The sequence below is a fragment of the Garra rufa genome, chromosome 17 (assembly GCF_049309525.1).
Source record: "Garra rufa chromosome 17, GarRuf1.0, whole genome shotgun sequence".
Taxonomy (NCBI): Eukaryota; Metazoa; Chordata; class Actinopteri; order Cypriniformes; family Cyprinidae; genus Garra; species Garra rufa.
This window is the reverse complement of record NC_133377.1, coordinates 39,577,625-39,589,065: the sequence shown is the minus strand read 5'-3', so window position 1 is coordinate 39,589,065 and position 11,441 is coordinate 39,577,625. Positions and strand designations below refer to the sequence as shown.

Below are 11,441 nucleotides of genomic sequence, written 5' to 3'. Positions count from 1 at the left end.
ACAAGGACAGGTGGACAATCAAGGAAGTGCAGTGTAGGACAGCGACCTCAGGTGGCTGAGGGAAAATCCACAGCCCCGATCATGACAGTTTGTTTCTATTTATCTATTTATATGTAATTCGATCATTGTTATTTGTCATGAGCTCAATGTCTTTTATTTATTTATTTATTTATGTGGCATTAAGCTTATCTGTTCGTTTATTTAATGTAATGACCTTAATGTTCGTTCTTTATTTATCATGAGTTCAATATCATTGTTATTAATCTAGAACTGACTGATTTTCTTCATGTGGAAATTATTGCAGTATTTATTTATCTATTGATTTATTGATTTTATGGAATGACCTTGATGTTCATTTTTTATTTATTTATTGTTGTGAGTTATTTTTTATTTATTTGTTATATCTCATGTGTTCATTATTATTCATTTATTTATTTATTTGTATTTTTTTTAATATATATTTATTTGTCATGAGTTGTTATTAATAAGTTGTTATTATTATTGTTATTAATCTAGAACTGATTGATTTTCTTTATGGGGGAGTTTATTTATTTATGTATTTATTATTTATGTATTTTATGGAATGACCTTAATGTTCTTTTTTTTCATGAGTTCCTTATCATTGTTATTTATTTATTTATCTGTTTATTTATTAAATTATAATTATATATTTTTTATTTTACGGAATTACCTTAATGTTTATTTTTTATTTATTTTTTATTGTTGTGAGTTTTTTATTTATTTGTTATATGTCATTTGCTCATTGTTATTTATGTATTTTATTGAATTGCCTAAAATGATTTTTTTTTTTATTTATTGTCATGAGTTCAGTTTTTTTATTTATTTGTTTGTCAATGTCATACTCATTGTTATTTATTTATTTATTTATTTGTCACGAGTTCACTTCATTATTATTGTTATTAATTTAGAATTAGACTTAAACTAGACTAGATTTAGACAAATTTTCTTCATGTATAAGTTATTGTGGTATCCATTTATATATGTTGTAAGCTCAGTTTTTTGCTTATTTATTGTTTACATGTCATGGGTTCATTGTTATTTATTTATCTATGTGTTTATTTATTTTGTGGAATGACCTCAATGTTCTTTATTTCTTTATTTCATTTATCATGAGTTCATTGTCATTGTTGTTAATTTAGAACTGATTGATTTTCTTCATGTAGAAGTTATTGCAGTGTTTATTTATCTGTGTATTTATTTATTTATTTTATGGAATTACTTTAATGCTCATTTTTTTTTAATTTATTTGTTATAAGTCATGTGCTCATTGTTATTTAGCCTATTTATTTATTTATTTATCATGAGTTTATTGTCTATCTATCTCTTGTTTATTCATTTGTTATCTATCAAAAGCTCATTGTTTGTTTTTGTTGCTTGTGTTTAATATTTGATCTCTCAGGCTCTGCTTATTCCAGCTCCATCATCAGAATGTAAAGTCTGTCATAACAGCATGTATGTGATGATGGACTGATTCCAGATCAGCTGTCAGACCTGGAAGAAGATCAGAAACATGTTGGTTATTACAAAAACCCAGCTCTGAATCTCATTTGCATATTTAGAACTCTGTGAATAATTATGTGGGTTTGTGTTTGTGAACAGGTTTAATTACAGATCCGCCCATCATCTGACCACCAACGGTTTCTATGAGTTCCTCAACTGGTTTGATGAGAGAGCCTGGTATCCTCTGGGGAGAATCGTTGGAGGAACGGTGAGTCGAGATTCACTTCATTCATGTCTGAACTCTGATTCAGCTTCTTGAGGAGCTCAGACCAGTTTCTGTGTGTTCCTGCAGGTCTATCCTGGTCTGATGGTGACCGCAGGTCTGATTCACTACATCTTGAACCTGGTCCACCTGACCATCCACATTCGGGACGTCTGCGTGTTCCTGGCACCCGTCTTCAGCGCTCTGACCGCAATCGCTACCTTCCTGCTGACGCGTGAGCTGTGGACTCAGGGTGCGGGGCTTCTGTCCGCCTGCTTTATGGCCGTCGTGCCTGGATACATCTCACGCTCGGTGGCCGGATCTTTCGATAACGAGGCCATCGCCATTTTCGCCCTGCAGTTCACCTACTTCCTGTGGGTAAGAGGAAGCGCTGAGGAAGTTCAGCGTGGATTTATGAATTGAACTGGGAGTGAGTCATTCTGTGTTTGTTCAGGTGAAATCAATCAAAACCGGATCAGTGTTCTGGACCGTCGGATGTTGTCTCTCGTATTTCTACATGGTGAGTGTGAATGATGTACTGAATCAGCCTGTATGTCTTCAGTGAAAAAGAAGTGCACTTAGGTCTATCAAATATGCACTTGTAGTGTGCTTCACATCTTAAAAGTGTGTATTTTCATAATATTAGTGAAATAAAAGGCCATTTAAGTATATTTAAAGAGAGTTTACTTTCATGACTGTTTCTTACACACTTACGTACACTTTTAATGATAATGTTAAATTAAAATTTTACTTTAAAATACATTTGAAATATTTTTATTTGACACATTTTTTCTCGCACTTTAAAGAAGTGCACTAAACACACTAAAGCACAATTAATAGTTAATTTTATCTGTAGTGTTATTCAATATTATAGTTAAAGTGAATGTATTTTAAAATGTGCTAGTTTACTTAATTATTAAAAATGTTTAAATACATGATATACGAGTTTAAATACTTGCATAAATTCTTGTCAGTACATTCAGTACTTTAACCATATTCCAAAGAAACATAATTATGAAATTGTAAAACATATAAAGATGTATTTTAGTTCACTTAGGTGAGTTGAAAAGAGCACACAAGTTTAACTAATTAAATGTATTATAAATTTAAACTATAATTTTAATTTATTTGCACATTACATGGAGTTAAGTGCCTGAAAATACTGTTCAATTAAATGTTTTATTATTTCCATAATAAGTTCTTAAAAGTATTTAAAATTGTACTGCTTTTTCCCCAGGTATCAGTTCAGTAAATCAGAGTGTTTTTCACTGAGGGAAATTAATGTTTGTTATTTGATCCACATTTTAGAGTTTTTATCACAAAGGGAAAATGACTCTATCCAGACTAACAGTGTGTGTGTGTGTGTGTGTGTGTTTGAGGTGTCGGCGTGGGGCGGTTACGTCTTCATCATTAATCTGATTCCTCTTCACGTGTTTGTTCTGTTGTTGATGCGGCGCTTCAGTAAGAGAGTTTACATCGGTAAGTCTCAGTCAAGATTCACAGGAGAATCTGAACTTTGATTCATTCCCGTGTTGATTCTGATTGGTCGTCTCTCTCTCTCTCTCAGCGTACAGCACGTTCTACATCATTGGTCTGATTCTGTCTATGCAGATTCCTTTTGTTGGGTTTCAGCCAATCAGAACCAGCGAACACATGGCAGCAGCTGGTGAGTCTCTCCTGATTGGCTACAGAGTCTCAAATGTTGATTCAGTGTTGATTTAACATTGATTCAGTGTGTTTGTGTGTGTGCAGGTGTGTTCGTGCTTGTGCAGCTCTACTCGTTCCTGCAGTTCCTGCGAGACAGACTGACGCGGCAGGACAAACAGACTCTGTTTTCTGTCTGCGTTTGTCTCGCTGCGCTGCTGCTGTGTGTGTGTGTCGTTTACCTCAGCAGCATCGGTCAGTTTACCGCGGTACATGATCATTTGACATACAGTGTATGATGCAGGGCTCTACAGTGCGACCGAAAACTATTATGTGCGTCTATGAAAAAATATTTAGGATATCTCACAAATAATTTCATAAACAAAGTGTAGAGAGAGTGTAAATAAGAGATTGATTGTGCAGTATAGAGAGCTTTGTTGATTATAATGGGACTTTGTGAGATTGTGTTGAACTAACATGAGTGATAGCTTTTAATTATTTTAAGTGAGTTTGTAAATGAGATATTGATTTAATACAACAGTTACATAAACAAGAAGTGACATACATTTTCGGAAACTATCGCTTGATTTTGCTCATCACACAGTCTTAAACAAGTCACAACTTAGACGCTGTGCATTTTAAACACAGCGGCGTTTCATTTATGAATGAATGTTTCAGTAATTAAATCAATGACTTGCCGCCACCTACTGGCAGATTTAGTTTCATTTTAAAGTACCTTTTTTAGTTATTTAAATCATTTAATATTTCTGTATTCAAAATGTTATATTTAAAACATTAATTTCAAAACTAATTTATGAATTTGATTGCACTCATGCCACCTCTGAGCCTCATTAAACATATATCAGATACAAATATCACCTCATAATAAAAAGACTAATTTTAGATTTTTTGATTATTGATTAGAAGGTGCTCCTAAATATTTTAAATTGGGGCAAAAGTGCTCCTAAAATGAAAAGTAAGCATAGAGCCCTGTGGTGACATGAGGGTGTGCTGATGGTGGTGTGTGTTTGTGTTCAGGTTGGATCGCTCCGTGGAGCGGACGCTTTTATTCCCTCTGGGACACGGGGTAAAAATACACTTACAGTTACATTATTTACACTCAAAAACTAATTTGAAAAGCAGCAACATGCTAAAAACACTCTGAAGCTCTTGCATCTGCACAGCAGCTCTGGTCATTTTTAGTTTAGTTTTTTTACAGGTAAACAAGAAAATTTCATTTTTAATGTAAAGTTTGTGCTCATTTCATGTTTAACGTGATATTTTTCGTGCAGCTATGCTAAGATTCATATTCCGATCATCGCGTCGGTATCGGAGCATCAGCCGACCACCTGGGTTTCCTTTTTCTTTGATCTTCACATCCTGGTCTGCACCTTCCCAGCAGGCCTGTGGTTCTGCATCAGAAACATCACCGCTGAGCGCGTGTTCGGTAAGTGTCGTGACATGCAGTGAGTGCTTTCCTTCAGGTCCAGTGCTGCGTGTCTCAGATGTGTGTCTCTGTTGGTCCCGCAGTGGTTCTGTACGGCATCAGCGCGGTGTATTTCGCCGGTGTGATGGTGCGGCTCATGCTGACTCTGACGCCGGTGGTGTGCGTTCTGTCGGCTGTGTGTTTCTCCAGTGTGTTTGAACGCTATCTGGGTGATGAGCTCAAGCAGGACGATCCTCCGGCTGAAGACGCCGCCGACGAGGACGACCGGAGGAACTCTGGAAGTTTCTATGATAAGGTGCCACAAGAATCTGCATGAATCTACAAACTCAGTGATTCACCACAGATCTAACAGGGATTTCAAAAGAAAGTCTGAAACATTTCAGATCAGCTAAACAACTTTGACATGATATTTGTAAATGACTCGTTTGATTGAGCAATCGTGAACTTTTTGTGTGGGCAGATAATTTCCCCATTCAGATTCTGCAAGTTTTTAAGTCTAACTAATGAAATTCACCATGTTGACAGAATGGTTTAATATAAAAGTTTTCGGCTGCAAAAGTCTGCTACATTTTTGTGAATGTGACCACACAGCTCAAAGCTTTCTTCTCAGTCCAACTAGACAGAGGTGGAGAAAGTTATATAAATATGTTATTTTAAAATATATACATTTATATATAAATGAATGTGTAATTGTACTATTTAAAATCTAAAATCAAATATAATAAATATAGAATTGTTTGTATTTTTATTATATATTTCACTGGTGGAGAAAGTAACAAATATAAATTATTGTTTTAAAATGTAGTTATAAATAATAAATAAATGTATAATTGTATTATATAACAAGTCTACCAAATGTAAAAATGTATTTAGTTTTTAATTTAGTTATAAATAAATCTCTATAAATAAAGCTCTCTCTTCTCAGTTCAAGTTCGTGTGTGTGTGTGTGTGTGTGTGTGGATAATACATTTCTAGAGATTTAACGTGTCTTGTATTACTTAAATTTTAATGTCATGTTGACTTGAGTTCTAATGATCATGTGTGTTAAACTGATGTGTGTCGCCCCCTGCTGGTGTGTGTGTGTGTGTGTGTGTGTGTGTGTGTGTGTGTACCTGGTATTCATCACGTTGTGGGGACCAAATGTCCCCACAAGGATAGGAATACCAGTAGATTTTGACCTTGTGGGGACATTTCTCAGGTCCCCATGAGGAAACAGGCTTATAAATCATGCACAATGAGTTTTTTTGGTGAAGTAAAAGTATGCACAATCTCCTGTGAGGGCTAGGTTTAGGTGTAGGGTAGGTGTAGGGCCATAGAAAGTACGGTTTGTACAGTATAAAAACCATTACGCCTATGGAATGTCCCCATAAAACATGTAAACCCAACATGTGTGTGTGTGTGTGTGTGTGTGTGTTTCAGGCTGGTAAGCTGCGTAAGCATCAGGTGTGTGAAGAGGGTTTGGGTTCAAACATCAGGAGTCTGGTGATCGTCCTCATGTTGCTGCTGCTGCTGATGTTCACTGTTCACTGCACGTGGGTCACCAGTAACGCTTATTCCAGTCCCAGTGTTGTGCTGGCATCATACAACCATGATGGGTACTGACACAAACACACACTTAAACACAAACACACAAACACAGTGTAGCTCATCAGTCCTCCTGTGTGTTTCAGCTCGCGCAGCATCCTGGATGATTTCAGAGAGGCGTACTATTGGCTGCGGCTCAACACCGACCAACACGCACGCGTCATGAGCTGGTGGGATTATGGGTATCAGATCGCAGGCATGGCCAACAGAACCACGCTAGTGGACAACAACACCTGGAACAACAGCCACATCGCGCTGGTGAGACGAACGCCGGACACAGGAAAAGACGCTCCACCGCAGGAAGTCTGACTGCCTCTTTCTGATTGGCTCTCTCAGGTGGGCAAAGCCATGGCGTCCAATGAGAGCGTGGCGTATGACATCATGAGGCTGCTGGACGTGGACTATGTGCTGATCATCTTCGGAGGGGTGATCGGATACTCGGGCGACGACATCAACAAGTTCCTGTGGATGGTGAGGATCGCCGAGGGGGAACATCCCAGAGACGTGCGGGTGAGTCACAGCACAACTAAACTAACTAAATACACTAAAGGCAAATTGTAATCAAGCTGAAATAAATATTAGATGACAAACTTAAACGTAAATTTGAAATGTTGCCTTGGCAACTAAGTAAATTAAGTTAAAGTTACTTAAATTACTAAAACTAAAACTAAAATAAAAATAAATGAAAACTAAATAAAAACATTTAAAAAATAATAATGTAATGTAATAATGATAAAAAAATTAATAAATAACAATGATAATAAAAAAATCACCAAATCACATAACAAAATTGCTAAAACGATATAAAATAGCTTTTATTCATTTTAATAAGGCTGAAATAAAATATAAACATATTACATGAAAACAAATAACTTAAAGCTTAATAGCAATAAAAAACTAAATATAAATATTAAAAAACAAACACTGATAAAAATGATAAAAGTATATAACAAAATTACTAAAAGTAAAACTGAAATAAAAATAGATTAAAACTACATAAAAACATAAAAAAAATATTTAAAAAAATCCCTAAATCACATAACAAAATTACTAAAACCTATATAAAATAGCTTTTGTTAATTGAAATAAAGCTGAAATTAAATATAATTATAAGATGAAAACCTAAACAAAAATAACTGAAATAAAAAGCAATAAAATAAGTTTAGGAAATGAAATATAAATATTAGATGGAAAAACTTAAAAATCTTAAATGAAATTAGAGACTGATATTAAAAAAACTTAAAATAGGTTTACATTGAGGTGTTAAAACCACAAAGTAAAATAAATTTGAATTACAAATAAATATAAGCTAAACAGCAATGTAAAAAAGAAAAAAACTAAACAAATGAAAAAAATAAGATCTAAATAATTTAATTTAAAACTAAATATAAATATTAAAAAACTAATACACTGATAAAAATGACAAAAGCATATAACAAAATTACTAAAAGTAAAACTGCTAAAGATGAAGTGCTAAAATTACTAAGAAATAATCAAATTGCAATTATAAATAATGATTTTAAAATAATAATAATAGAAATGACACAAAGAAATACTGAAACTAAAAAGTAATTATTATTAATTGAAAAAAAAGAAACCCTACAAACCTTAAACTAAATTAGAGACAAAAAATTACAAGATGCAACACATGAATTACAAATAAATGAAAACTAGATAGATAGAAATATTAAAAACTAACACTGATAAAAATACAAAATAATATAATAAAAGTAATTTAAGTAATTTAAAAAAACACAAACTAAACAAATGACAAAAGCCCATTGAAAAAATTTAATTAAATTAATAAATTATTTACAGCTATATATATATATATATATATATATATATATATTAGGGCCGGGACTTTAACGCGTTAATTTAGATTAATTAATTACACAAAAATAACGCGTTAAAATTTTTTAACGCATTTTAATCGCACTAAGTTTTGCAACGCGGAACGTTTCTCACTGGATGAGAATTGGGGGACCTATTATACTGGAGCACCAACTAGCATTCAGACATGCTGCGTCTGTCCTAAATCCTATTGTATGTCCCAAATCGTAGTATGTTTAAAAAAGTATTCCAAAGATTCCCGGATGGTCTACTACTTAACGATCAATGCACACTCTACGGCTAATACTGCCCATAACACACTGCGCCGTGAACAAGGATTCGATTAGAACTACAAACACGCATAAAAAGTGTTAAAAAACTACAAACATGGAGGATATACGTGACCAACGGACAGGTAGAGAAAGGAGTTGGAGTGATAAATAATCAGTGTGTAACCTGATAAAAAAATATTTTTTAAATGTTATCCGCGTTATATTCCATGTGCAGCAACATTTATAATGATAGGTTTGGTCATTAACGTTCAAATGCACAATTAAGCAAACACAAGAGCAGAGTTCTCGGCATGAAAGACTTGTTAAAGAACGTGCCTCTTGCTACACTTAATGGCAATATTGCACTGGTCTGTTGGACTTGGTTGAACAAAAATAAACAATATTTTGTTGCTTAAGCTTATGTATTCAGTCATTATTCAATGGTATACTAAAAATCCATGTAAAAACCTTAATTCTCACTGTTCTCAGGTCAAATATTTATATGCGATTAAAATGCGATTAATTTCGATTAATTAATTACAAAGCCTCTAATTAATTAGATTAAATTTTTTAATCGAGTCCCGGCCCTAATATATATATATATATATATATATATATATATATATATGTGTGTGTGTGTGTGTGTGTGTGTGTGTGTGTGTGTGTGTGTGTGTGTGACCCTGGACCACAAAAGCAGTCTTAAGTCGCTGGGGTATATTTGTAGCAATAGCCAAAAATACATTGTATGGGTCAAAATTATAGATTTTTCTTTTATGCCAAAAATCATTAGGAAATTAAGTAAAGATCATGTTACATGAAGATTTTTTGTAAAATTCCTACTGTAAATATATCAAAATGTAATTTTTGATTAGTAATATGCATTGTTAAGATCCTAATTTGGACAACTTTAAAGGTGATTTTCTCAGTATTTAGATTTTTTTGCATCCTCAGATTCCAGATTTTCAAATAGATGTATCTCGACCAAATATTGTCCTATCCTAACAAACCATACATCAACAGAAAGCTTATTTATTGAGCTTTCATATGGTGTATACATCTCAGTTTTGTAAAATTTAACCTTATGACTGGTTTTGTGGTCCAGGGTCACATATATAATAAATAAAAAAAACAAATACTGATAAAAATGACCAAAGCGCATAAAATTACTAAAGATTAAAATAAAAATGAAAACTGTCCAACTAATTGAAGTAATAAGTTATTTAAAGTTAAATAGGAATTTTTTAAAATATATTTTAATATTTATATATAGAGAGAGAGAGAGAGAGAGAGAGCTTTGTTTTTATTTCAGGTTTAGTTGTATTAAGGCTAAATATAAATTAAAAATGAAAACTGAAAATATAACAAAAATTCTAAATATTAATAAATAATATAAATATTATAAATGCAACATAAAGAATAACAAATGGGGTGTGTTTGTGTTGTGTGTTCAGGAGAGTGATTTCTTCACGCCGCAGGGAGAGTTCAGGGTGGATAAAGGTGCACCTCCAGCGCTGCTCAACTCTCTGATGTATAAGATGTCCTACTATCGCTTTGGAGAAATGCAGGTGATTCTGGTCACAAGGGCATAGCATAATTTGATGCTCACGCGAGTGTATCGTGTGTCAAACGTGTTCCTTTCTGTTCAGCTGGACTTCAGAACTCCGCCAGGATTCGACCGAACGCGAAACGCTGAGATCGGAAACAAGGACGTGAGACTGAAACACCTGGAGGAAGCGTTCACCTCTGAGCACTGGCTCGTCCGGATATATAAAGTCAAAGATCTGGACAACCGGCAGCCGCTGGAGCGCAAACCTCGAGTCACCAGCGCCGATCACACACACAAACACAAATCCAGAAAAGTATGTATTTAAATTTCATCAAATATTCACATTTGTTTTCATGACTTGGCGTTGTTTTAACGTTGTTGATCTGTGCAGGGCAGCAGGAGGAAACGAGGATTTGTTAAAAACAAACTTGTTCTGAAGAAAGGCAGAAGATTGAGTCGGAAACAGAAGCGAACAAGAACAAAACCAGATCTGTGAAGATAAAGACTGACTGTTTGATTTCAGCAGGTGCTCTGATGCTTTGATGCTCTAACGCTCGGAATTATCTTTATTTCACTGTTTCATACTTTAATATGTGTTGAATATGACTGGGAGTAATAGCATTTTTTTACTTTTTTGACATTAAAGCTGATAGAGAATAAAGAACCAAAGAGCTTGTGTTCTCCTCGAATTAACATTTACACTTGAAAATTATAATGATCATTAAATAAAAAAAAAAAAATACATTTAGGCCTAAATTTAAGATTTGTCTATTACATATGCTTTTATTAACTATAAACTTTTATTTATTTGTTTAAGTTAACGGATTCATTCGTGTATGTCAATTATACACTACCGGTAAGATTTTTTAATGTGTTTTAAAGAAGTCTCTTCTGCTCACCAAGATTGCATTTATTTGATCCAAAGTACAGCAACAATAGTAAAATTTTGAAATATTTTTTCTATTTAAAATAACTGTTTTCTATTTAAATATATATTTTAAAATGTAATTTATTCCTGTGATTTCAAAGCTGAATATTTAGCATTACTCCAGTCACATGATCCTTCAGAAATCATTCTAATATTCTGATTTGCTGCGCAAAAAACATTTATTATTATTATTATGTTGAAAACATAATTTTTTCTGAGTAGAATAGAAATCATTTGTAACATTATAAATCTCTTTATCATCACTTTTGATCAATTTAAAGCATCCTTGCTAAATAAAAGAATTAATTTCTATAATTAATTTCTATAAATGCTAATTTTTGAATCTTTCTATTCAACAAAGAATTCTGAAAAAAAAAAAAATGTTTCAACTGTTTTAAATATTGATAATAATAGTTCTTATAGCATATTAGAATGATTTCCGAAGACTGAAGTAATGAATAAAT

General features: G+C 33.2%; 1 protein-coding gene across 1 annotated transcript in view; it reads left to right on the top strand.

Annotated features, from left to right (window-relative positions):
* LOC141289405 (dolichyl-diphosphooligosaccharide--protein glycosyltransferase subunit STT3B-like) overlaps window positions 1-11,231 on the top strand; it is a 27,239-nt gene extending 16,008 nt beyond the window's left edge. Inside the window, exons 2-16 of the mRNA XM_073821505.1 lie at window positions 1,621-1,729; window positions 1,814-2,101; window positions 2,178-2,243; window positions 3,103-3,202; window positions 3,291-3,389; window positions 3,476-3,622; window positions 4,406-4,454; window positions 4,660-4,814; window positions 4,898-5,109; window positions 6,234-6,409; window positions 6,485-6,656; window positions 6,735-6,908; window positions 9,955-10,068; window positions 10,150-10,362; window positions 10,441-11,231. Of these exons, the coding sequence (XP_073677606.1) occupies window positions 1,621-1,729; window positions 1,814-2,101; window positions 2,178-2,243; window positions 3,103-3,202; window positions 3,291-3,389; window positions 3,476-3,622; window positions 4,406-4,454; window positions 4,660-4,814; window positions 4,898-5,109; window positions 6,234-6,409; window positions 6,485-6,656; window positions 6,735-6,908; window positions 9,955-10,068; window positions 10,150-10,362; window positions 10,441-10,545 (2,179 nt within the window). The 3' untranslated portion in view covers window positions 10,546-11,231. The remainder of the gene's footprint in view (window positions 1-1,620; window positions 1,730-1,813; window positions 2,102-2,177; window positions 2,244-3,102; window positions 3,203-3,290; window positions 3,390-3,475; window positions 3,623-4,405; window positions 4,455-4,659; window positions 4,815-4,897; window positions 5,110-6,233; window positions 6,410-6,484; window positions 6,657-6,734; window positions 6,909-9,954; window positions 10,069-10,149; window positions 10,363-10,440) is intronic.
* The last annotated feature ends 210 nt before the right edge of the window (window positions 11,232-11,441 follow it).